Here is a 27500-nt window from a genome sequence, read left to right as displayed (position 1 = left end):
TTTTATTTTTTATTTGTAATTTTATTTGTATTTTTATTTTATTTGAAAGCCTGGTCTCAACAAGGTTAGATGCAGGATAACAGTTTATCTGTGTAGGATTGGTGTAAGCATGGACACTAACACCAATCCTATGCTTTTAAAAAGTCAATACATGAAAGTGCACAAGTGCACACTTCAGGGGAATAGGGTGGAGAACGGCGAGGGAGCTGAAGTATTCTGTTTGACTCCTGTGATTTCACATCCCGTTGTTCTCTCTCTCTATACAGAGGGTGGTGAAGACAGCTCAGTCCATCCCTGGGGGTGAACTCCCAGCTGTACAGGACATCTACACCTGGCGGTGTCTGAGGAAAGGCCCGGGAGACCACCGAGGACCTCCGCCACCCCAGCCACGGCCTGCTCTCTCTGCTACCGTCTGGCTGGTGGTACCGGAGCATCCGGACTTGGACCGACAGGTTCTGAGACAGCGTCTACCTCCAGGCCATAGCTCACCCTAGCTGCCCACCTGCACTACCTGCCGTTCACCTGCACCTTTACATGTACATGTATGGCATTTAGCAGGCGCCTTTATCCAAAGCGACTTACAACAAATACATTTATTTAAGTAAGTGAATCATCTATCCATCAGTCATCATAAGACAAAGTAATCAATGCTAGGACCAGGGGCCATCGGCAGTCACAATGCTAGAAGAAGGAATTATTATTATTTATTTATTTTTATTAACAGGAGAGAAACTTGTACAGGGGGTACCTTAAGAGACAATTTGCTTGTTGTTATCATTGTTATTGATATTTCACTGCACTGTTGAGAGGTATACTCGTAAGTGAGCATTCAATTGCACCGTTTGCATCCTGTGTCCTGCGCATATGACAAATCAACGCTGATTTGATTTGGGTTTGTATTTTGGTGGTACTCACGTGATTCCACCTCTCCCATCAACAGCAGCTTCTCTGATGCACTCCTCTCTTTTTGCACTTTCTGCAAAACACACAGCGAAGGGTGTTTAAACATGTGACAAACACACACACACACACACAACTGTCAGTTTCTTGACCATATAAATCTCATATCTCAAATCTCAAAATCTCATATATATCACCATATAGATAATTCTCTCAGACAGAAATCGAAGACTCTGTCTCTCTCTGTCTGTCTGTCTGTCTGTCTCTCTGTCTCTCTCTCTCTCACCATTTTGCCGATGATCCTGGCCACCAGTCGGACCGTCTCAGATGGGGTCCAGTTCTCTCCGTAAGCTATCATGGCCGAACACTCCAGCTTGTGCATCGCCCAGTCCCCTTTCTGAGGAACACACACAGAGACACAGGTGATGCTGATGTCAGGGGATGACTATCTGCGCTCTATCCTCGTTGTAGCCTCTCTGTATCTTCAACACAACGCCTGTTACACTTATACAGGCCATTTTTTTTTTTTTAAATATATGTTTTTAGGGCATTTCTGCTTTATTGGGACAGAGACAGTAGAGATTGACAGGAAGGATGGGAGAGAGAGAGGAGGGATGACACGCAGGATATGTCGATGGCCGGAATCGAACCAGGGACCTTAAGATGATATGGTATGTGCCTTAGTGTGCTACGCCTCTGAGCGCCCCAATACACGCCATTCTGAGAGTGACCCCCCAAACATGTTGATGCTGAGGCTGCTGACGCCACGCTGATGTTTTTCATTTTCGGCGTTGTTTCCAAAAGCTAGTTAGTGAAAAGTTAACAATGGAGAACAATTTTTATTTTTTATTTTTTTTACAAAACGGGATGTTCTTGTCCTTGTGATATCTGATTGGTGCTACAACAGGTCAATCATTTCAGCCAACCCAACATGAACAAGCTATGTTTGACAGGTTAGAGTGTGGAGTCCTCTCTCTTGATTATTTTATCTTATGATGACTGATGGATAGATGATTCACTTACTTAAACAAATGTATTTGTTGTGAGTCGCTTTGGATAAAGGCGTCTGCTAAATGCCGTAAATGTAAATGTAAATTAGTTTGCGGAGCGCCCTGAGTCTGTCGTGAGAGACTATGGCCGGGCTAAAGAAGCTTGCCACTCCACAGAGTGTTTGGCTCTTGCTATGCTAACACATATACCCCTCACACCACAAACAACCCTATTCCTCAACAGCCCTGTGTACCACCGGTCTTCCCCCACGCCCAGGCCAAGGGTCCTACTCTCAAAACCACACCATGCTACCCACCCTAAGCCTGCACTGTAGTTGAGTATATTCCCAGACCATTCAAAATCCACATTCCACAAAACCTCTAACCCCCTAACTTTCCAAACCTCATCCAAAACTACTGGTACTACTTTATTTTGGATAACCACCATCATCATCACCACCACCATCACCATCATCATCATCATCATCATCACCACCATCATCATCACCACCACCATCATCATCATCATCCTCACCACCACCATCATCACCACCACCATCATCATCACCACCACCATCATCATCACCACCACCATCATCATCATCATCCTCACCACCATCATCATCACCACCACCATCATCACCACCACCATCATCATCATCATCACCACCATCATCACCACCATCATCACCACCACCATCATCACCACCACCATCATCACCACCACCACCACCATCATCATCTTGCCATCACTGTCATCATTTTCTTACCTGGCAGCTGACATTGCAATAGAAAGCTTTCTTGCATTTCCCACATTTGGCCAGGCCTTCCTTCCTATGAATGATAAGAATGTAGGTTAGCATCAGATGGGTATAATGGTCATTCTACATCTTCACATCTTCATCTGCTGCTAAACACATGGCATTACACCCTGGTGAACACCCGTAGACACAGGTGTGCCTTCACATGTGTTCCTTCACAGGTGTGCCTTCATAGGTGTCCCTTCACAGGTGTGCCCTCACAGGTGTGCCCTCACAGGTGTGCCTTCACCTGTGCTAGCATAGTTTGTCAGAGTACATGAGCAGACCAGCCACTGACATAAAGCCCAGAAACAGTTGTGTTTAGCCAAGAGTTTCCAGCGGTTACTCAGGTAAGGGTTGGGGGTGGTCACAAAAAGGTGTGTTACGACCTTCACTCCCAACCAACCTACTCTCCACTGCTTGATCCTCTCCACTGCCAATTACTATTCACCCATATTTTACTTTTTTACAAGCAAAAATGTTTCCATCAGCCCACTGAGTACCAGGCATCAGATCTGAGAGCTAACCCACATTTACAAGTCTTCAGAACATTCGTTGTCACCGGAGCATAGTAGAACATAGTAACACAGTAGTATGTGTTTAACATACAGCTTGATTGGTTCTTAGCATCAGACGACGTGTTGATCTTGACAGTTGTATTCAACATGCTCTTTCAAAGACAAAACAAGGGAGGTCTAACGAGAGAGCAACAGGCGTCTTCATCAGTGTGTGTGTGTGTGTGTGTGTGTGTGTGTGTGTGTTCCTCTCGGGGGGAGCAGCTGCAGTTGTTAACGGGAAGTGACTGTGGGCTTATTTATATAATAATATTCTGGAGTATTATTAGATATGACCCTTGAGTGGATCAGATGCCATTTTTAAACAAAGAGAACAAGAGTACGAAAAGACTAAAGTATTGGAAGTGTTGATAGCGTGTTGATAGCGTTTGATGTTGGGAGTCGAGACCTACAGTTGGGTTGTACTGGTCTTCACGTAAGACCCTTCACAATGTTATCAGAAATCATTGGTAAACTCACAGCAGTCACTATACAAGCAGTAGACTATATAATAATAATAATAATATATGCCACGCTTTTATCCAAAGAGACTTACATTGAGTGCATACATTTCAGTATGTATGGTCCCAGCAGGAATCAAACCCACAACCTAAGCGTTGTTAGCGCCATGCTCTACCAACTGAGCCACAGAGGATTAATACTGTCACTGTTAGATAAACATTCCTCTTCATAAGCTAAAGCACATTGTCTTTGGAGAAACCTGAAAGAATATCCAGTTGTTGTTTTGCCATGATACAAAATGATACAAAGTCCAGTCACAGTACTTTAGTCCCTCCTAAAGACCTCTTCATCCCTCCTAAAGACCTCTTCACCCCCACTACCCCCCCTGTACTAACCCTAACCCCAACCCTTGAGACCTTTCTTATGATGACTGATGGGTAGATGATTCACTCACTTAAACAAATGTTGTAAGTCGCTTTGGATAAAGGCGTCTGCTAAATGCCATAAATGTAAATGTACAGTGGGGAAGTCTATAGGCAAAAGGATGGACTAAATTAAAGCTACAGTACAGGAACATATCATGAAAATCATTGAGATTAATCATATTGCAAAGCATATAATACAGTAGGCTATATTGCAAATGATTGGGTTGTTGAACATTTTCGGCAACATAACCAATTGCAAATGTAGTACTTGTCAACATATCTCAATGTGTGTGTGTGTGTGTGTGTGTGTGTGTGTGTGTTGTGTAGAGAGTGGCCGTTGCTTTTATATTATTCATGATGGAAATAAACATTTAACAATTAACAATTGATATAAACCATAAATGATTAGTCAGTTGGTTTAATCTTTTATTTCTGTGGTAGAAATGTTTCATACAATTTTCAGATGAAGTTGAAGAAACCAAGATGTTTAAAGTATTGTTTGAATTATTGAACAATAAACAGTATTCAGTCAAACAAGACTTCGACATACATATTACACTTCCTGTACTGTACACTAACAGTTTTTACACTTAGTTTTTTGTTGATTTCAATTGATTTTACATTGAAATGTGTGTCCTTAACTATGTGAATACACACATTAAAAATCATTGAGGATAAAAACACATTAAAGTTATTTCCATTGTGGTCTTCATTTCGAAGATGCAAACAAATTAAGATGTGAAGGATATTTTAATGAAGATGAAGGAAGAAGGACCACTGACATAACGCAATTCCTCTCATCTCCACCTCTCACGTTTCATATATATAAAACAACTACAAAGAAAGCTTGAATGTTTAACCCATCGAATAACAAAGTCATATCAAACCTTGAAACATCAGTAATACAACTAAAAGCAAATCACCATGCGTCTTATAACAAATGACCACACCGAATCTTCAAACAACACATCTATAACAATATCGAAAACATTCCGAAATACAAATAACTAACTTTAATATTGAAAACAGAAAGTAAGCACAACTTGAATATTACATACTCGACCTTTAAAGTGTTAAGTCCATGTGATATGCAGTGCAACTACTATCAAACTGGAAAGAACACATCGAATAGGAAACAGATTCACCTAAAGACAGACAGGATGTTTACCTCCTAGCAACAGAGTGCAATTCATAATTGAATTGCAACTCATTATGAAGGGTCCCTGTTCCCTGACCTTGACCCTCTTCTCTCAGTTTCTTCTATAGCTCATCAAAGTCAAAGTCAAAGTGGCTTTATTGTCAATTCTTCACGTCAAGACATACAAAGGAATCGAGAGGACGTTTCTCACTCTCCCACGGTGAGACAGATAAAGTGGGGGTGGTTTCAGCTTCCTGACAGCTTGGAGGATGTGGCTGGGGGAAGTGAAATCGAGAAATCGTGCAACCTGCCCAGCTACAGTTGCGCAACATTTGTGAACCTACGCAGACCCCTGGTTCCTGGTTGCGTTGTTGTCGATGACGCATGAATCAGCCTGAAGACTAAGACGAACAATACTTCCCTTATTGTTACATACAGTCATGCGCCTACAGTATGCGGCGTTGTGGCAAAAGATACATCAGTGTTTGCTGACTCACATTGTTCTAGATTATCAGCATATGGCTCTCACTCTCCTGGACACTCTCCTCCTCCTCCTGGACAAATAGGGTTCTGAGAGAACAGAGCACGCTTCACCTCCGGGTTACGGATGATGTGGATGACAGGGTTGATACAGGGTGGCAACATCAGCAACAACAGAAACGTGAGCTGCTGGATCCTCCCTCGCTGAGACAAGTGGAAGGACATGGTTTGTTCTTGTACCTGCATCGAGATGACAACGTAGATGATCGGAGTCAACTGCAGAAAGAACATGCAGAGGTAGAAGACCACGGTCCACATGGTGTGGTAGTTGTCAAGTTGCTGACACACAGCTGCCCTGTGCGCGACCTTGTAGATGTTACCATACGAGTAGCAAATGGTGGAGACCGACACAGCCATGATGACATTTAAGGGATAGTGATACCACATCTCTTCTGCAGGAGACAATCCGATGGATCCCATCACAATGCCTGGCTCACAGAACAGGCCTGAAGTGGGTTTTTTGAAGGGACCCATTCTCAGGTTGAGGAGGACACAGTGACCGCTGCCAACAGCAACACCCAGCACAGAGGTTATTCCCAAGCCAAGTGACACGTGCCCTGAAGTCACAATACGAAGGTAGTGGATGCTGTGGCAAATAAACACATAGCGCTCTATAGCCATCAGGGCCACAGCCATCTGAGAGCACAAAACGACACTAGTCATGATGCAGAACTGCGCGAGGCACCAGGAGTCGTAACCCAGAGTGCGAAGGCGCAGGAGCGAGGAGAGCACAGTGAGGGCGACGATAAAACCATGAAAAAGTCCCAAAATGATCAGATACTTTAACAGGATGTAAGGCGGTTGCCAGAAGCGTCTTTTCAGTCTCACCAATCCAGAGAACAGGTAGCCATTCATCGCTACCGAGAAAAGGAAAAGGATCAGAAGAACGAGAAGAATAAAAGTTGCCCGTGAGGTGATGTGCCAGAAAAGACAGGCCGACGGGTCGACCACATGCTGCTCCTCTTCAACACTTGTCACATTGAGAAGGTGTAAGATGTAGAAAGAGCAAGCAGTTGTATTGAGCTGATTGAACTTCATCCTGTGAGGTGGACAGTGAGACTCTGTAACCAGCTTCAAAGACTCCATCATCTTAAATACTCAAGGAGGTGGGGGGGGGACCATGCCGGTCCTCTGCGATTGGTTTAACTGCACACGTATTCCTAATTCCTAATTCCTAATTCCTTTCCATGCATTACAATGAGCCTGTCCTCCGATTTCTACCTCCACCAGCCTCCCCTGGTATAAAGACATCTCTACCTGTATGACTGCAGCTCTGACTCTGGGTTGGGCAAGAGAGAGAGGGAGGGAGAGAGAGAGAGAGAGAGAGACGTACAGAGAGAGAGAGAGAAGAGAGAGAGAAACAGCGAGACAATTTCACATATTTATGAGAGAAACATCCATGGATCCATCCATTTCTGTACAGATCTCTGCAAGGTGTCAGTCATTAACCTTTATCAACACAGTGGTCATTGACAGCATTGCTGAAAGGTGCCACTGTCTTGACAAAGTTCACAGATGGAAAATTGTACCAATTTAATGAACATACAGTACCAGGCAAAAGTTAGGACACACCTTCTCATTCAATGGTTTTTCTTTATTTTTATTATTTTCTACATTGTAGATTAATATCGAAGACATCAAAACTATGAAGGAACACATATGGAATTATGTAGTGAACAAAAAAGTGTTAAAGAAACCAGAATATGTTGTATATTTTAGATTCTTCAAAGTAGCCACCTTTTGCTTTGATGACAGCTTTGCACACTTTTGCCAAGGTTGTGTCCAAACTTTTGACTGGTAGTGTATGTGGGAGGCGTTGGTATTTTGAACTACTGCATGATCCACAGGGTATGGTGTGCTGGTTAATCACCAAAAGAAAGAAAGGCATAGTGTTATCAGCCTATACTTGTGAGTGCATTAGCCAGTATGATGACTGATGATTCACTTAGTTTAGACAAATGTACTTGACCAAAGTCACTTTGGATAAAAGCGTCTGCTAAATGTCAAAAATATAAATGTGAACATAGTAGCAGTCTGGTCTATACTCTACACATGCTGAAGGTGTAGTGGGTGCTGATTATGGTGGTTGGGAGGGGGATGGTTCGTGAGTATAGGATAGTTCAAAGTGTAAAAATACAGTATATTGGGCGAGGGCACATTGCTGTGTTTTGTTTTACGTGTGTAACCTCAAACCTCATCACTTTGAAAATAACCCACAAACTGTCACAAACGGATTGCTCCATACATTTCCATTTACAAATATGTACTCCAAAAGTTTGGATTATCAAAACAATAGTATGAAGTTAAAGTAGAGATTCTCAGCTTTTATTTGATGGTATGTGTGTATATATTGGTTTCACCATTCAGAAATTACAAAACATTTTATGCACAAAAATCACAATTTTAGGGTATCCAAACGTAATGGGACAATTAGCTTGACAGGTGTTTCTGGTAAGTCAGGTGTGTTCTGTCACATCATTTGTGCAGGCATAAGAGAGCTGTCAATGTCTACTATTGATTCTAGGCTTCGTATTTGGAGTCTGCTATCATTGTCTGTCAATATGAGGACCAAAGAGGTGTCAATGAAAGTCAAGGAAGCCATTATTAGGCTGAAAAAATCTGGAAAAAAAAATATATCAGCAACAAAGCCAAAACCTTAGGCTTGCCCAAATGAACAGTTTGGAACATCATCAAAAAGAAAAAAAGCACCAGTGATCTCAGCAACCGCAAACGGTCTGGTAGGCCAAGGAAGACTTCCACAGTGGATGACCGAAGAATGCTCACCATAATTAAGAATAACCCCAAAACAACTGTCCCACAGATCAGGAACACTCTCCAGGAGGTAGGCGTGACTATGTCAGAAACTACTATCCGCAGAATACGTCAACAGCCAAACTACAGACGCTTCACTGCTAGGTACAAACCACTAGAAAAGGATGGTCAGGTTACAGTTTGCTAAAAAGTACCTAAAAAGCCCGCAGAGGTCTGGAAATAGGTCTTGTTGACAGATAAGATGAATATTATCATGTAGCAGAGGGATTGCAAGAGGAAAGTTTGGAGAAAAAAGTATCTGACCAAGATGTATAGCATACCACCTCATCTGCCTTGCGTAAGTAATCAAACAATATACTGTAGCGAACGGCAGGGTAGGGTAGCTTGCCCTAAGCGGGTATCGAACTCATATAACGCAAATATCTTATCAGCCAATCGCATGACAGCAACTCAATGCATTTAGGCATGTAGACATGGTCAAGACGACCTGCTGAAGTTCAAACTGAGCATCAGAATGGGGAAGAAAGGTGATTTAAGTGACTTTGAACGTGGCATGGTTGTTGGTGCCAGACGGGCTGGTCTGAGTATTTCAGAAACTGCTGATCTACTGGGATTTTCACGCACAACCATCTCTAGGGTTTACAGAGAATGGTCCGAAAAAGAGAAAATATCCAGTGAGCGGCAGTTCTCTGGGCGAAAATGCCTTGTTGATGCCAGAGGAGAATGGCCAGACTGGTTCGAGATGATAGAAAGGCAACAGTAACTCAAATAACCACTCGTTACAACCAAGGTATGCAGAAGACCATCTCTGAACGCACAACACGTCGAACCTTGAAGCAGATGGGCTACAAAAGGGGGTCCAACCTAGTACTAGCAAGGTAAGCTCACTTTCGAGTGTCATAGCAAAGGGTCTGAATACTCATGAATGTAATATTTCAGTTTCAGTATTTTTAATAAATTAGCAAACATTTCTAAAAACCGTTTTTTTTTTTTTTTTTTTTTTTTTAATTGAATACATTTTATAATAAGGCTGTAACATAACATGTGGAAAAAGTGAAGGGGTCTGAATACTTTCCGAATGCACTGTATATTGTGAAGCACTGTAATGCACTGTATATTGTATGTAGTAAAGTTTGTCATCCAAAACGTCTGTGCTAATTGCTGTTCTGCAGCATGTGAATGAACACTCAGATTCCACTGCAACTAAACCATCTCTATGGAACTGTGCCATACCGAAAGATCTCCACCACCACACACAGACACATTTATAGACATGGCCCATTATGCCAAACTATGGCGCTGGGTCTCTTCTGGCTATAATTAGCACCCAGCCGACCCCACACTCTCATGGCCTGGGTATACTGTGGGCCTAGATGAGCAGGGCTTCAATGTGAATGGACAGTGATGACTGACTGATTGGCATTGGGATTAGATCATTTTGACAATCATTCTCAAAATTAGAATGTTTAAATGTTTCTATATTGCACCGGTGAGGATGATGGTCCCAGTCACGTGCACTAAGAATCCTTGTCCTTGGTGACAGCTATGCGCACACGTGCTCTTAGAGATGGGCAATTACAAATTCACGGAACATAAAGTGAAACAAAACCAATTAAAACAATGTATACAGTATACGTCTGGTCACTTCATGCAACTACAAAGAACAGTTGTCCTACCTTGTGAAGCAGAATTCGCAGAGGCAGCCTCTCTCGCTGACAGACAGGACGTAAGAATACGCCGGACAGGCGAAGAGCAGCTCCCCAACTTTGAAAGGTTTAGTAACTCGGAGTCCTCGTCCCTTCCCAGGACTGACGAACCTCTCGATTCCGTCAATGCTTTCCTTCATTCCGTCACCTAGATCCACGAAGTGTCTTTCTTTCCGAATTCCTTATTCCTCCAAGAAACGGCGAACCCACGTTTGGCGCAACAGTGAGTCGTAAACGATTCACCCGTTTGATTTAGTGGCCTGTCGCTAAAACTGGGCGCGTCACCGTCCCAATTTGCGGTTCATACATGGTAGCATCAGGGTGCGGAGCGACGTGCCCCCTGTCGCTGTATCTCTCACTTCTTAAAGACGGCCTCAGTCCCGGTTATGTAATCACTTCATCAAACTGTGAATGTGATCTGATACGAGTTTACATATTATATTTATCTCACATATTTGAGATTCACACATTTGACTTGAGTCATGATGACTTGAGTCCATTCTACTAAAATAAAAGACCATTTGTAGTTGTACAGTGCACACTTTTTATTATAATAAAAAAGTACATTTGTCATGCCTTAAATCCACCCCAGAAAAACACGCGATGTTCATTGAAATCATCAATCAACCACTAACACAATCTATGTGGATAGAACAAAAAAAGCCAAACATGTATAACTAATAAAAGGTTACAAGCCTAGTAAGGAACTGGTTTTCTTTCAAGATGTTCATTTTAATTATCGAGCAACTCATGGTAATTCTGTGTCTCTAAAATCACCTTAAATCAAAATAATTGATAGAAAAAAACCCAGAACAAACTAACAAACAATAATATACCTCTCTTAATGACATCCAAGATGTACTGTAGTGCACTTGGTGTTGTGTGTAAAGTACTGTAGTTGGGACTTGGCGTTAATTACCATTAGATTTCCCCACTGAATTTCCATCCGAAATTCTAACTCAAGAAAGTAAATAAGAATGAATGTTTAAATGCATCATCTATGGCGAAGAATATCAAGAAATTATAAATGCATGAATTGCAGAAAAATAGATATGAGAATATGAGGACAATAAAACATTAACAGTAACTTCATTGCTCAGCACGTAGAAGTTAGTCGTACACTTTTAATACAAGCAGTACATGGGCATAATATGGGCAACAATAAACAAATAGTAAGTGTGGCTGCTGCTAAGAATTCTGATTCTGAATTCTGATTCTGAATTCTGATTCTGAATTCTGATTCTAGGTATGCCAGGTGTCAAACGAGTGTCTGCATACTAGACAACAACATTAGGTGGGGCAGGTGGTTCGTAGTCTTCCAGAGCGCCGTCCGCGGTCTGCAGGATATGTTGCATTGCGGTCAGGAGGAGGATGTCCACCTTGCTATCAACAGAGATCTCGCTGCAGTAGTTCTTGACCGGAAATACAAAAGACAGTGGCAGGTCCACCATCTTTGCTGCCTTCCGCATCTGTTCGGTTGTAGAGGATGGGTAAATACAAGAAATACAGTATATAACAATCATTTACAATTCGCATCTGTTGCTTGCGTCCCAAACTGGAATGAGGTTTGATTGAATTGTCTTTTTGACAGTTTTCTCTCAGGTACAACATCCACCTAACACAAAAGCTATTACTCTGTCCGGTGTGTAGCTACCTGGTCAAGCAGGAGGCGGCTAGTGTAGACTTTTGACACATCCTCATGGATCGTGAAGCACACCTCATCCACATGGGTCAGCAGAACCAACTGGGGGATGTCTGGAAGGGTAAAAAGGGTTGAGGAATAGGATAGGGAGTGATATAAGGAGGTAGAGAGAAGAAGGAAAGAGGGAACTCTGGAACAGATCCATACAACAGAACTATACTATACTGTAACTATGCATTTGATTTCCTGATAAGATTTTAGGCAAAAAGACCTCAAACAATTGAAGATGGCTGCAGTACAGGGCTGGCAGAGCATTGCCAGAGAAGATGCCCAGTGTCGGGTCAAAGGGTCGCAGACTTCAGGCAGTTATTGCATGCAAAGGATTGTCCACCAAGTACTCTACTTGATTTGGGCATTTGATAAATCTGTCCCATGCCCAATTATTTTGGAATTGTAGAGCCGAAAGAAGAAACTGTCCCATTACATACGCAGGACACTGTATACATAGATATATCTGAACTGAAGAACAAATGTAGTACAATCTTTTTTAGGGGAAAAAAGCTTACCAAGGTCTGAGATCTCAGCTTGAACTTTCCTCACGGTCTTTTGCAGATCATCACCGTAGGTTGAGACTTTGCAGGCGTTCAGAATGAATACCACACAATGGATTCTATCATTGATTGATGGCTCAGGTATGTAGCCTGCAGTTTGGGCATTGATGGGGGCGTCCCTCTGGAACTTAAGCCAGAGAAAAGAGCAAAGTGGTCCAAAGTGATTTACAACAAATATTTTTATCCAAAGTGATTTACAACAAATACATTTGTTTAAGTAAGTGAATCATCTATCCATCAGTCATCATAAGATAAAGTCATCAATGCTCGGACCAGGGGCCGGCAGTCACAAGGATTTATTTTTTGTTTTGTTTTTATTAACAGGAGAGACTTGTACAGGGGTTGGTGGGGGTTTAAGAGGTTAACCTTAAAGGTTGACTTTGCAAGGTTACAGGTACATCAACATAAACACTGGGGAGACTTAGAAGAAGGGAATTCTATTATAAACAGCTCACCTTGATTTTTGTTGGTTGATATCTGTAAGCAGGAAGAGACCCTAACGTCTATGATGTCAGTTTATCTGTAACATCTCAACCATCCTTTACATCAGGGAGTTCTGGAATGTTTGATATTGAATATTGAATAATTTCGGAATGGCAAAGAGAATGACATTTTTTTATTTTTTTTGTACATACCTTGTATCCCTCTGGGACGTGTCCCTTGATGACAGCCAGCGCATCTGTGAGGGTCAGGCCAGTCGCCTCACTTTCCCCCAGAGCCAACACATCACACAGGGTCAGAGCTGTGGGCTTCCCCCCTCTCTCTGACCGGATGTCATATGACTTCAGCTGGATAGATGGAGAAGGGAAGATGCAGTATATTGTAACAAACCTATAGCCTTATATCTATCCCAACAAAGCCTTGGAGCAGTACAGTAGCTAACATGTAGGCTTGGGAAGCAGATTGTGAGTTTCAAACCTGCTAAGGGTGAGCTATAGTACTCTACTCCACTGTTCACTACATTGATGACAGAAGTGGGATTGTATTGCATCAGAGATGCATATCTATGTTAAGGACTTATACGAAGCGATAGAGTGAAGGGCATTCTCCCCAAACTGAGTGAATGGTGAAATGAAAATAAATCAACATTTTACGATCTCCCTCAAGAGAATTAACTCGATTGGCTGGGCTAAGAAAGATTTTTTATTTATTTTTTACCTTCTTGTTAACTCCAGACCCAAATACAGGCAAGTGACTGACTCTTCCGTACATTACAGATCTGACTGAGTTGATGATGCTGGATTTTCCTGATCCAGCTGGACCCAGAAGCAGAACCCTGAACCGTTCCAGAGACTGGCATGCTGGTTTGAAGGAGACCAGATTCGTAGCCTCCTTTTCTCTGGTGACACAGTTCGAAATAATAAAATACCAAAACTTTGTCAGTCAAAAATATTGCCTTAGTATTGGTTCGGCCCTTGTCTGATTGTTTACATATCTGAATGGTGGAAGAAGAATTCATGATAGACCAATTAATATACACTCACTGAGCAATTTTATTCGGAACACCTGTACACCATCTCATGGTGGAGGTGGTATAGTGCTGTGGGGAATGTTTTCTTGGCACACTTTGGGCCTGTTAATACCAATCAATCATTGCTTGAATGCCACAGCCTATTTGAGTATTGTTGCTGACCATGTGCATCCCTTCATGGCCACAATTTACCCATCTTCTAATGGCTACTTCCAGCATGATAATGCACCATGTCACAAAGCAAAAGTCATCTCAAACTGGTTTCATGAACATGACAATGAGTTCAGTGTTCTTCCACGGTCTTCCCAGTCATTGGATCTGAATCCAATAGAACACCTTTGGGATGTGGTAGAACGGGAGATTCACAGCTTGAAAAATCTGCAGGAATTTTGTGATGCAATGAAGTCATCATGGGCCAGAATCTCAAAGCAATGTTTCCAACATCTTGTGGAATCAATGCCACGAAGAATTGAGGCTGTTTTGAGAGCCTACCCAGTATTAGTATAGTGTTCCTAATAAAGTGTTCAGTGAGTGTATATTAAATTGTTTTAATGCAGTAGCCCATGCCTATTCATATACCAATGTAGTCCAGACCTCTGCAGCTCCTGTAGAACACTGCAGCCCGTCTGGTGTTTAATCTCCCCAAATTCTCCCATGTCAACCCCTCCTCCGCACCCTTCACTGGTTCCCAGCAGCAGCAGCATCAGATTCAAGACCCTGGTGCTCACCTACAGAGCAGCAAAGGGAACAGCCCCTCCCAATCTGCAATCGATGGTCAGTCTCCAAACCCCCGGCCCAATCACTGCGTTCTTCCACCTCTGCTGGCCGCTTGGCACCGCCGCCTCTACGAGGACGTAGTGGTCGCTCTGCTCAGTCACGGCTCTTCTCTGTCTTGGTGCCCCAGTGGTGGAATGAGCTTCCCACCACTGTCAGGGCAGCAGAGACACTACCTATCTTCTAGACTAAAGACCCATCTCTTTAGGGGACACCAGGTCTCTTCCTCCTCAGACCTCTCCATGCCCTAACACCCTACATTACTGTTATTAAACATTTAAAAAAAAAATGTTTAAAAAAGAAAATGTCGATGGCACACTTATCGAAGGTTTTGCTTAAGATGACTGTTGTATAGTTTATTCACTGACTCAGGCAAATGTACTTATTGTAAGCTTGTCGCTTGGGAAAAAAGCATTTGCTAAATTACTTAAATGTAAAATGAATGACGTAAACATTCCAAGCCTTTTGGGGAAGAAGCCTTTCCATATTTAAGATTTTAAAATGTTTGCTTTCTAAATCCACTGTGGACATTATTGTGGAAATAAAACATTTTTAAATGTGAATTTGAAGTATACCTGCAGTGCCATATCATCTCTCTCCAGGGCTTCAGGTCAAGTATACCTCCACCTAAGTTGAATATGAACAACAAACGTATTTTTGGTGAACAAACTATGAACATGCAGAATTATTTTTCTTTTTGTTCCGTACCCATACCTAGAAAGTACTGACACACCACATGGTACATACATACATACATTACATACAGTGGGGGAAATAATTATTTGATCCCCTGCTGATTTTGTTAGTTTGCCCGATTACAAAGAAATGAGCGGTCTATAATTTATATGGTACTTTTATTTTAACAAATAGAGACAGAATATCAACAAAGAAGTCCCGAAAAAACACATTATATAAAGTTATAAATTCATTTGCATTTGATCGAAGGAAGGAAGTATTTGATCCCCTACAAACCAGCAAGAATTCTGGCTCATACAGACCGGTTATATGCCCATGAGGCACACAGATTAGTCCTGTCACTTTAAGAAAGTACTCCTAATCTCTGCTTGTTATGGGTATAAAAGACACCTGTCAATAGAATCAATCTCTTCCATTCCAACCTCTCCACCACCATGGGCAAGACCAAAGAACATTCAAAGGACATCAGGGTAAGAGTTGTAGACCTGCACAAGGCTGGAATGGGCTACAAGACCATCAGCAAGAAGCTTGGTGAGAAGGAGACAACTGTTGGTGCAATTATTAGAAAATGGAAGAAATACAAAATAACCATCAATCGCCCTCGGCCTGGAGCTCCATGCGAGATCTCGCCTCGTGGGGTAAGGATGATCATGAGAAGGGTGAGGGATCAGCCCAGAACTACATGGGAGGAGCTTGGTAATGATCTCAAGGCAGCTGGGACCACAGTCACCAAGAAAACCATTGGTAACACACTACACCGTAACGGATTGAAATCCTGCAGTGCCCGCAAGGTCCCCCTGCTCAAGAAGGCACATGTACAGGCCCATCTGAAGTTTGCCAATGAACACCTAAATGATTCAGAGAAGGCTTTAGAGAAGGTGATGTGGTCAGATGAGACCAAAATTGAACTCTTTGGCATAAATTCGACTCGTTGTGTTTGGAGGGAGAGAAATGCTGAATGCTACAATCCCAAGAACACCATCCCCACCATCAAACACGGAGATGGAAACATTATGCTTTGGGGTTGTTTCTCTGCTAAGGGTACAGAATGACTTCACTGCATTGAGGGGCCAATGGACGGGGCCATGTACCGTAAGATCTTGGATGAGAACCTCCTTCCCTCAGCCAGAGCACTGAGGATGGGTCGTGGATGGGTCTTCCAGCATGACAATGACCCAAAACATACAGCCAAGGCAACAAAGGAGTGGCTCAAGAAGAAGCACACTAAGGTCATGGAGTGGCCTAGCTAGTCTCCAGACCTTAATCCTCTAGAAAATTTGTGGAGGGAGCTGAAGCTTCGAGTTGCCAAGCAAAAGCCTTGAAACCTTCAGGATTTGGAGAGGATCTGTAAAGAGGAGTGGACCAAAATCCCTCCTGAGATGTGTGCAAACCTGGTGACCAACTACAAGAAACGTCTGACTTCTGTGCTTGCCAACAAGGGTTTCTCCACCAAGTACTAAGTCATGTTTTGCTTGGGGATCAAATACTTATTTCGTTCGATCAAATGCAAATTAATTTATAACTTTATATAATATGTTTTTCTGGACTTTTTTTATTGATATTCTGTGTCTATTTGTTCAAATAAAAGTACCATAAAAATTACAGACCGCTCATTTCTTTGTAATTGGGCAAACTAACAAAATCAGCAGGGGATCAAATAATTATTTCCCCTACTGTACATATTACTTAACAAGTAGTTCACTTGGATTAGCGGTAATTGTAACACATACCAAAAACTACCAATTGTTACCAAAATGTTAACTAGTTTTGTTTAAAATATTCAAGTAATTAGCAGAAAGCATATAGGCTATATGTTATATGTTATGGGGCTATAGGGTAAAGGGTTATCAAAATAACATGCAGTATAGGATTTACTGAACAATTCAACCTTGCAGTACATACTTTGTACTCGATGCACTTCCACTTCGACAAACCGTTTCAATCCATCTTTCCAGCCAGTCTTCCGATATGTCGTTCCGGATGAATAGTTCACTTTCTTATTAGTGAACAAGTACGTATTGAATACTAAACATTTCCCAAACGAAAGCTGGTCATCATCATATGTCACCGCTGTAGACGGATCACGAACAGGGAATTTGGTTGCGTATGAATTAACCTCGAAGAGAAATGCTCCTTTATCCTCATGGCTGTTTTTCACTGGGGGCTTACTCAAGTATCCTCCCCTAATCGTGTTGTCTCCTAGAAACACCAGCACAACAAACCCTCCAATATGGTCAAACTTCGTCATCAAAGTACTGAACTCGAACCCGTGGTGACTTCCCTTGTAGAGCAGGTGCAGTCTTACTGGCCCAGGAAATAGCTCCTGGAGACATTCCTCTCTGTCTTTGGTCAGTTCCGAAACTATAGAGGCCATGGTCAGTCGTAGCAAAACTAACTGTACCGAAAGATGTTGGACCACTTAAGCCTATAAATGCTAATGTAATAAGGATAATGTTCATTCACCGTGCAAACACAGATCGTCTGCCTCTCAGTATCTGCCTTGGGGAGGTTCCAACCACAGCAGCTTCCTCATTCTCAGCCAATGAAAGCTACTTCACATGCATGCTTCCTCACTCTCAGCCAATGAAAGCTACTTCACATGTATGCTTTCTCATTCTCAAGAAACGAAAGCTACTCCACAGACTATACACCCTTGTTGTGATGACAGACCTTTGGGAAATTACAGGCTGATGTATAACTCTGAGAGTTGCTTGTTGAGACGTGTGTCCCTGAGCACACAATGACTATATTCCACACTGACTGCAGTGTAGTCGCCTACCGGATTTCACAACATATTCACTCACCACATCATATGATGTACTGTCTGATGCCCCCCGGTGGAGGCGTTGATGAGCCTTGCAACCATTGGGGGAGGCGTGCAGTGCGCCTGCAATATACAGTACCAGTCAAAAGTTTGGACACACCTTGCCACGATTTTTTGTTTACTACATAATTCCATATGTGTTCCTTCATAGTTTTGATGTCTTTAATATTAATCTACAATGTGGAAAATAATAAAAAATAAAGAAAAACCATTGAATGAGAAGGTGTGTCCAAACTTTTGACTGGTACTGAACATGTATGTACATAAAACATATAAAAAAACATTAGTGCACTAAATAGTAAAATGATTGTCCATAGCTGTGTTGTTTGTTACTTGTTTGTTGTTGTATTGTCCAGTTAATTCCATTGTAAAGTACTAATATATGGTCCATGGTCAGTTCATTCCATTTGAATGGAGTCTTTGAAGCTGGTTACAGAGTCTCACTGTCCACCTCACAGGATGAAGTTCAATCAGCTCAATACAACTGCTTGCTCTTTCTACATCTTACACCTTCTCAATGTGACAAGTGTTGAAGAGGAGCAGCATGTGGTCGACCCGTCGGCCTGTCTTTTCTGGCACATCACCTCACGGGCAACTTTTATTCTTCTCGTTCTTCTGATCCTTTTCCTTTTCTCGGTAGCGATGAATGGCTACCTGTTCTCTGGATTGGTGAGACTGAAAAGACGCTTCTGGCAACCGCCTTACATCATGTTAAAGTATCTGATCATTTTGGGACTTTTTCATGGTTTTATCGTAGCCCTCACTGTGCTCTCCTCGCTCCTGCGCCTTCGCACTCTGGGTTACGACTCCTGGTGCCTCGCGCAGTTCTGCATCATGACTAGTGTCGTTTTGTGCTCTCAGATGGCTGTGGCCCTGATGGCTATAGAGCGCTATGTGTTTATTTGCCACAGCATCCACAACCTTCGTATTGTGACTTCAGGGCACGTGTCACTTGGCTTGGGAATAACCTCTGTGCTGGGTGTTGCTGTTGGCAGCGGTCACTGTGTCCTCCTCAACCTGAGAATGGGTCCCTTCAAAAAACCCACTTTAGGCCTGTTCTGTGAGCCAGGCATTGTGATGGGATCCATCGGATTGTCTCCTGCAGAAGAGATGTGGTATCACTATCCCTTAAATGTCATCATGGCTGTGTCGGTCTCCACCATTTGCTACTCGTATGGTAACATCTACAAGGTCGCGCACAGGGCAGAAAAAAAAAGGTTTAAACAAACCAGAATATGTTTTAGATTTTAGATTCTTCAAAGTAACCACCTTTTGCTTTGATGACAGCTTTGCACACTCTTGGCAAGTTTGTGTCCAAACTTTTGACTGGTACTGTATATAAGGCTCTGAGTTGACTTGGGTTATAAACCTTTGCGCAATTCCATCGTGTGATGTCTGCCACTGATAAATATATAATATATATTTCCCTCTGTTTTTAATCGTTGTTATGTTATCGCGTTATGGTATCTGTGTTTTAATTAGTAATTGATAGTGTTATGATATATTGATAGACACCTTGGAGAAGTCACATGAAGAGTGAATTTTGCACTGATGGACAGATGAACTGTTGATGCAAGTTTGCTATGGGGTAGAGTCAAAGGGTCATTATGGTAAAACATGAGCCACGTTCAAGACCACATCGCAGGTCCTGAGACACATCTTTACGCAACTTTGAAACCCCTTTTGGCTATGGAGGTGTATTACACTTTGATTCTCTTAACTCATCTGATAACATCCACATTTGTCAGAAACAAAGCTTTCGTTGAATAATACCGACTTTCGCTGAATAATACCGACAACTCTGGCCCGTCACCTACTCGATTACTCCAGACAAAAGTTGCCCACGGCACAGATCTAGGATCAGTTCACCCTCCCCACAAACTCAAAAACACAAAACAGACCTGAGATCAGTATTTAGGGACCACTTCATCCTCCTCTGACTCCACTTGTGTTTGTATGCTATCTCATAGAGCCATCTAGTGGTGCTCATTGAGAATGCAAAATAATTATGACTGAATCATATTGGCAGTGCAACAACACATTAGCGACTAACGGGACTTTTCTAACCAGCATCCCATTGACAGCTCAACTATGTCAAAATCGAAAACTGACCCTAACCTTAAAGGGGCAATCTTCTTTTTTCAAAAACGAATGATATATAGCCATTGATTATTGAAGAAATACAACTTATAATTGCCTCATGATCTTAGTTCAACTGTTTTAACACATCAGAACCCAAAATAAAAGCTTGTTTTACTCAATTGTAAGTTGTAAACACTGTGTAGCTTCAAAACATGGTTAAAACTATCATTTTGATCTCGTGGATGGTCACTCCTTGCATCCATAGCTCCGTCTATGAATTTGAGAGTGGCTACATTTCTCCAGCCTCATCCCTCAGCTGTTTCCCCCCAAAAAGTGGTAGGGTGACCGCTTTGTTGTTGTTTGAATCCCAGACTGCCCCTTTAACCAAACCTTTAACCCTAACCCTAACCTAATAGCTTGGTGTACTAATAGTGATATGATGATGCCCTATGTGTGATGACCTATTGACGATGATGATGACCTATTGACCTTCGACCTTTGATATTATGTGTTGCTCAAAAGTTAACAAAGGATAGAGAGCTGCTCTTTCCTTATTCACATATCCTCCTCCCTCTACTGAAACATGAGGAAGGGTACCTGTAATGATATCCACTCTTCCTTCCTTCCTTTACTTCTGCCCTCTTCTGCCCTCTTGTGGAAGTTAAGAGTAAGTACAACTTGTGCGGTCAGACGCCACCAGAGATCTCTACACATTCAAGATTCAAGATTCTGTATTTGTCACGTGCATACAAGTATACAGTGAGATGCAAAAGTGACAGTGCCACAGAGTAGTGCAACAGTAAGTTTTAAAATAGAATAAAATAAAATAAAATAAAATAGAAGTACTAAAAAATATAAACAGTATGAACAGTTATCTGTAGATTATGTTTCCACAGACAGTTTCAGGGAACAGATTATGGATGGCAGGCAATTATCTGTCCAGTGGGAGAATCAACCCACTGAGACTTTGAGATCGCCACACACACACACACACATACACAGCCTACAGACACACACACACACACACACACATATATCTACAGACACACACACACACACACATGTGCGCTGGCACGCGCACACACACACACACGCACAAAGTGAAGATTTGTCTCACATCTGCATCTGAGTACATGATCCAACCTTGCCCCGGTCCCCCCCCTCCGCCCCAGATTTACTGTAATTCAATTTTTTTCAATCTTCCAATCGAAAGATTTGTTTCTCTTCCATTTTTAATAATATCTAAGCAAGGGAGTCATGTCCCTCAGTGATTATGTCGTAGCCTCTGCCGTCTCGTCTTGATTACATCAGAGGAAGCTGATTTGATTTGGAAGAAAACCTCTTCCACTACATAATATCCCTTTAGACCTCTCGAAAACATTGATTTCTTGCTTTGTTAGAGAGGATGTTCTTGATGAATATGATCTGAAAGAGAGGGAGGGAGCGAGGGATTAGATGAACCAGATTATCATTGATGATAAGGAGCGATGAGTCCTAAGTAGATTTAGTTCTCAAGGAAACCCTGTTAGGATAAACCGACACAATAGGAGACAGATGACAAAAGCAATAAAGGTGTGTGTGTGTGTGTGTGTGTGTGAGCGTGTGCGCGTGCATATGTGTGTGTGTGAAGTAAGTATAGCATAGTAGTACAATCACTGTAGTACTGTACACTCACCTCCCACTCATGGTAATGCTCTGGTATTATCAGGGGTCGGAATGGGGGCAGTGGGGAAGTGTGTGTGTGCGTGTGTGTGCGTGTGTGTGTGTGTGCGCGCGCGCGCGCGCGTGTGTGTGTGTGTGTGTGTGTGCGTGTATCATAGAGAGAGAGAGGAAGAGAGCGAATACCATACGATTGTTGTCAAGAGACCCAACATAACAAGATGATAACATCGTCCTATTCCCTTCGGTGAGGACCAGAATGTCCGCTGCACATTCTACGTGTTGAACTCTGTGACTTGACCCAGACAGCGTCTAATAGTACCATACCATCCATCTACAGTATCCATCCACATCAGGGAGCCATGCCTTAAGCCTCCTCCTGTCTCCACTCCTCTTTGGGGATGGGGATGGGGGGTCGGGGGGGGGGGTCGCCTGGCTGGCCGTCTTAGCCTAGCTTAGCTAGCTAAGCGAGCCTCATCTCCCACTGTTGATCCATGTGTCTTTGCTTTGGTCCGGAGCCCCAGACCCTGCGCTAGCAGCCTGAGTGAGGGCCCCGCTGCCCCAGTGTCACCTACCTAAGCTCTGCTTTCACTGCGGGGCTTAGCGCCTCACCCCTTAGCCTCTTTATGAGCCCGACAGCTGTGGTTGGAGGTGGAGCTGGAGACTACACGCACACACACACACACACATGTACACGTATATGTACACGTATATGTACACACACGCGCACGCACGCATGCACACACCTCCTGATTCCCTTCCATCTCTGTATGTCTCCCCCCTATCTCTCTGTCTCTGTCTCTGTCCATCTTCAATTGTCTTCCACCGGTCTCCTCTTTTCACTTCTCCAAACATCCCCCTCTCTATCCCCCTGTGCCACCCCCCCCCCCCCCCCCCCCCCCCCGGCACCCCCAAACCCTCCCTCCTACCTCTGCCCCCCCCCCCCCTCCCCCCGTTGCCTCCCTCCCTCCATCTCTCCCTCTAATACGTCTCCCCTTCTGTCTCTTTCCTCTCCACCTCCTCTCAATCTCCTCCCTCCCCTCTCCTCCCCCCCCCCCCCCCCCCCTCCGGCCAGCTAAACTTAGAAGTGACAACAGTTGCAGAGGTGACACCAGGTTCTAAATCAGGCCCTAGAACAATGGTTCTGTCTCCTCTCCTTCACTCCCCCCCCTTTAATAAACGGCCATTGTTCTTTGTCAAGGGTTCGTTAGCTCTGCTAATGGCGGCCCGCGGCCAATTTGGACTGAGCGCCCGAGGATTTGACGCTGTTCAGCCGGAGCGCTTCGCAAAAGGAAAAGTACCTCGGCCGTTTGTTTGCCGATGGCGGCTCCCCCCCCCCCTGAGCGAAAGTCAGAATGTTTGAGTTCTACGGAGGTTGAATACGTAGACAAATGCAAATACAAGATGGCGAACACGGACCTCTCGTAAAGAGTTGCACACTGTACGCCACTCAGTATACTCAAGGGCGTGTCCGCTCACAACAAATGCATGGTGTAGTTATACACTGCAGGATGCATTGAGTGATGCCCAGTGTCTGTAAATAGAGTGGCCACTGCCACCTCTGAGCCTTCCTCTAAGAGGAATCTGTTTCTCCTTGGTGTATTAATAGAGACTGTGCATTGTTTCCTATCGTAACACAGCAGCAATCAAAGGAAGTTGGCCTGCTAAGTTTACAAATACTTTCCTTTGTCCCTATGTTTAGATTGTGGCTGGCATGTGAAAGTGAAGTGTGTGTGTGTGTGTGTGTGTGTATGTGTGTGTGTGTGTGGGTGGGTGGGTGTGCGCGTACGTGCACGCGCATCGATGTGTGTCTGTCTGTACGTGTCTTTCTGCATGTGTTTGTGCGTGTCTACGCATCGGTGTGTGTGTATGTGTGTGTGTGTGTGCGTGTCTGAGTTTCGGTGTGTACTTATGGATGTGCTCAATTGTGTGTGCGCTCACTCATTCCTGCATCCCTTTGTTTGTCTGAGTACAACCCAACATGTCAGAGGTGAAAGGTCGTAACCCTGGGTCAATGTTGTTGTTGCTGTGGTATGACTGGTTTTTACTGGGACCAGCCTTTGGTTTTACCCTGGTTAGATAGTGATATACGAGTGTTGGCAACGGCTGGAGCTAGGAGTTTTTCCTGACCTGACCAGAAAAAATCTGGGCCCTTGCTTAGCTTGCTGACTTTTTACTGCACTTTTTACTGCACTGCCTCTCTGCTCTGTCCAGTGCTTATCATTGCCTACAACCATTAGAAACATTTTATAGCCTTTTTGTGTGTTTTTTTTTTTTGAGCTCGTAAGACCAGCGAACGTGACATGACAGTCGTTTGCGATACGATGACTTTTTTAAATGTTACTGATGATCACGAGATGTTAGAAGTCATCTCTGCATAGTGGCAATGTGATGTCTCATTTTTGTTCGATTTCAAACGATCACCCTTTGACACTCGCTTTGGTCCAATTAGATCGACATCGGAATCGCCGGTGTCAGCCAGCGCATGATTACCTTGCAAGGGACACGTCATTGGAACAGACACACAGGTGTGACATTAAAAAGACTTGATATCTAGGACACTCATGTCACTCTCTGTTCCTCCAACAACAACACATGGTCATCTGATTTAGGTTCTGCTCTCCTTTACTCCAAGTTCTCACCTTACACATCATAAACTACTGTAAGCCCTTAGACAAGCAGTTAAAGGATTAAGGGCGCACACACACACACACACAATCAATTCCGGAAGTGAATGGAATCCCAATGAAGTAATTGAAAAAAAAGGGCCTTCATTTTCCAAGATGTTTTAATACATTGAAAAAATATCAAAGGCGAAACTGTATGTAAAAGCTTTGGAATTCGGAATTCCAATCCTCAATCGTCAACCCTGACACACACACACACACACACACACACACACACACACACACACACACACACACAGTAAAGCTGGCTGGTCGTCTGGTGGCCAAGTGGTGGCGTCGAGGCATCATCGGTCACTCGGAGCCCGTCCGTGACATGCCAAGGGCACGGAGGAATTAGTGGGATTCTCTGCTATGTGACAGCTTGCTCTGGCTAAATGGTGTAATAATCTACCTCCCTCCTCACCCCCCTCCCCATTCTCCCTTAGCACATTCACACAGTCGTACACACACACACACACACACACACACACACACACACACACACACTGTCATACGCGCACACACACACACACACACACACATACACACACACACACACACACACTGTCATACGCACACACACACACACACACACACACAGACACACACACACACACTGTCATACGCACACACACACACACACACACACACACACACACACAATCCCCCCCCCCTCCACCTATAACACCAACTGGCACAGATAACATTGTCTTAAGCTATAAAAAAAAAAGCCCCCCCCGCCACCCCCCCCACACACACACCTCCCCCTTCCATCGCAGTAATTATTGAATTAATACAGATGGAGGCAGACATCTGCATGTTAAAGTGTTGGCCTCTCTCTTATGCACAGCAGATGTTCCCCTGTCATTTACTCAAATTATGCTGCTTAGACACACGGCGAGAGAGGGCAGGGGAATGGGGGAGACGGGGATAAAGTCACTCACGAAGGCGACATTGTCTTACAACCCCTCAGAGACCGTGTGAAACAAAATGCAGTGTTTGCCCTTTCGGATAAACTCTTTGGCATCACGTGAGTTTTGCAGTAAACTGGCGTTTTCTTAGGAATCGCGAGGTTAAACAGTAACGGTGATGACGTTCTGGTTTCGTTGGGTTTGGTTGAGAGGAAGTTGGCCGTTAAAGGCCTTGCAACCCCCAAGTCCCTGGTTCGTATCGTGCTATGGACTACAATATTTGCTAATTGTTGTTGCTAACGCTAATGTTTGCTAATGCCTTCCCCTGACCACTTAACCTTACCTTAACCACTCAAAGTGGATGCCTCATACTGCCTAACTGCCATGCATTTAGGGTCATGATGAGTCAATAAAGATTAACTTCTTACCTAAGTCACGCAAATGTACTTTTCCTCACAGAGGGTATCTTCAATCTATGTACAGTATCGTCCAAAAATCTCTTACATGCCTCAGTCAGGAAACACAATTGGGAATGCGTACTATCATGTATAGGACCATGATTTAATTAGGAGACTGTGTTGCATTTATAGAGTCGTTGGGATGACTCTGCCAGGAATTGATTCCAGGGCGGCCGGTATAATCACATGGCCACTAAAATCACAAGGCCACGAAGGCCAGTATAACCACAAGACCACTAAGGCCAGTATAACCACAAGACCACGAAGGCCATAGATAGCCCAGTCTTGGTCTAGTTGTAGGCTAATGTACAGCTGTAGGCCAACCAGTTGACCCCTAAAGCTTAAAATAGTTGTGTGTGGTGAAACACTAGGCTAAAACGGACCCCATTGTTTACCAATTCATCTACTCTATGGTGAGTGCAAGTCACTTTTTGACCTAGAGGTCGCAGTGTAGGTTTGAATGTGACAATATGCTCTTAAAGATTATCTGTTGATTTGTTAAGCTGGGATGAGATTGTCTGTCTGTGTGTGTGTGTGTGTGTGTGTGTGTGTGTGTGTGTGTGCGTGTGTGTGCCTGTGTGTGTGCCTGTGTGTACGTGTGTGTGTGTGTGTGTGTGTGTGTGTGTGTGTGTGCGTTTGTGTGTGTGTGTGTGTGTGTGTGTGCGTGTGCGTGTGTGTGCGTGTGTTTGTGTGTGTGTCCCACAGGGCCTGATGGAAGAGAACCAGGAGACCTCCTTGGGATTATATCCCCAGGTTTGGTCAGCGTCATCTCTCCGGATTACGTTCATAAAAACATCCTTGTATTATATTTGCGTGCTTATTGTATTAATGCTCTGAGCTAGTTCCCAGAAAACCTCCGTCCCATGCCTGCTTTAAGGTAATCTTCTTCCCCTTGATCTTATTCAGTATTTGGGGCCTGTCTTCTCACAGTAATACCTTTTCCCCAAAAATTGATGCTGCAAGGATTGTTCTCACTTTGGACCACAATGGTGCATATGTCTGTCTGAATGTACATGTGAGTATCTTAATCCACTGACCTTGACTGGAATTCATTAGATTTCCTTGTGGAAGTATTACTTGATGTGCGTTGTATTCTGTTCATAACCTAGATGGCTTCCTTGTATGACTAACATTATCATCCAGAGTATGTTTGCAATTATGGTACCATAGCATTTTAGGTTGAATATGTGGTTTTATGTGGTTGGTGCAAACGGTTTCTACGATAATCTTGAATCCCAAAATGAAATTGCCACTGAATGCATCTCCTCTCACAAACGTTTAGCAAAATGTTTCGTTTCTATTGTGTTCCCCTAAAAGTGGAACCCCCTTGTTTACAGGATGAGTTTACACACACTCACACCAACTGTGTGTTCAGACCTAAATCAGTCACTATAGCAACAAGGCTAGATATCAGTCATTT

At 43.3% G+C, this 27500-nt stretch overlaps 2 protein-coding genes across 2 annotated transcripts in view; both read right to left on the bottom strand.

Annotated features, from left to right (window-relative positions):
• Positions 1–10526, bottom strand: part of smyd2b (SET and MYND domain containing 2b) — a 16607-nt gene extending 6081 nt beyond the window's left edge. The window contains exons 1-4 of the mRNA XM_083689383.1: positions 10257–10526; positions 2660–2723; positions 1187–1297; positions 916–976 (exon numbers count right to left, since the gene is read on the bottom strand). Coding sequence (XP_083545509.1) covers positions 916–976; positions 1187–1297; positions 2660–2723; positions 10257–10426 — 406 coding nt within the window. The 5' untranslated portion in view covers positions 10427–10526. The remainder of the gene's footprint in view (positions 1–915; positions 977–1186; positions 1298–2659; positions 2724–10256) is intronic.
• Positions 10527–10819: 293 nt separating this feature from the next.
• On the bottom strand, positions 10820–17974 carry LOC310817789 (interferon-induced protein 44-like). The gene is made up of 7 exons (XM_083688492.1): positions 17383–17974; positions 15360–15411; positions 13698–13878; positions 13175–13327; positions 12495–12666; positions 11941–12041; positions 10820–11755 (listed from the first exon to the last, which is right to left on the bottom strand). The coding sequence occupies exons 1-7, from the start codon at positions 17852–17854 to the stop codon at positions 11564–11566; spliced, it is 1323 nt and encodes a 440-aa protein (XP_083544618.1). The 5' UTR covers positions 17855–17974; the 3' UTR covers positions 10820–11563.
• Positions 17975–27500: the final 9526 nt, after the last annotated feature.

This window comes from Argentina silus (assembly GCF_951799395.1).
Source record: "Argentina silus genome assembly, chromosome: 17".
Lineage (NCBI taxonomy): Eukaryota > Metazoa > Chordata > Actinopteri > Argentiniformes > Argentinidae > Argentina > Argentina silus.
This window is presented reverse-complemented; position numbering and strand designations above follow the sequence as displayed.

Coding starts and splice junctions, on each gene's coding strand:
- LOC310817789 (XM_083688492.1), bottom strand. CDS start 17,854: ATGGCCTCTATAGTTTCGGAACTGACCAAAGACAGAGAGGAATGTCTC. Junction 12,042..12,494: donor AGCTGAGATCTCAGACCTTG/GTAAGCTTTTTT, acceptor TTACCCTTCCAG/ACATCCCCCAGTTGGTTCTG. Junction 11,756..11,940: donor GCCGCCTCCTGCTTGACCAG/GTAGCTACACAC, acceptor ACAACCGAACAG/ATGCGGAAGGCAGCAAAGAT.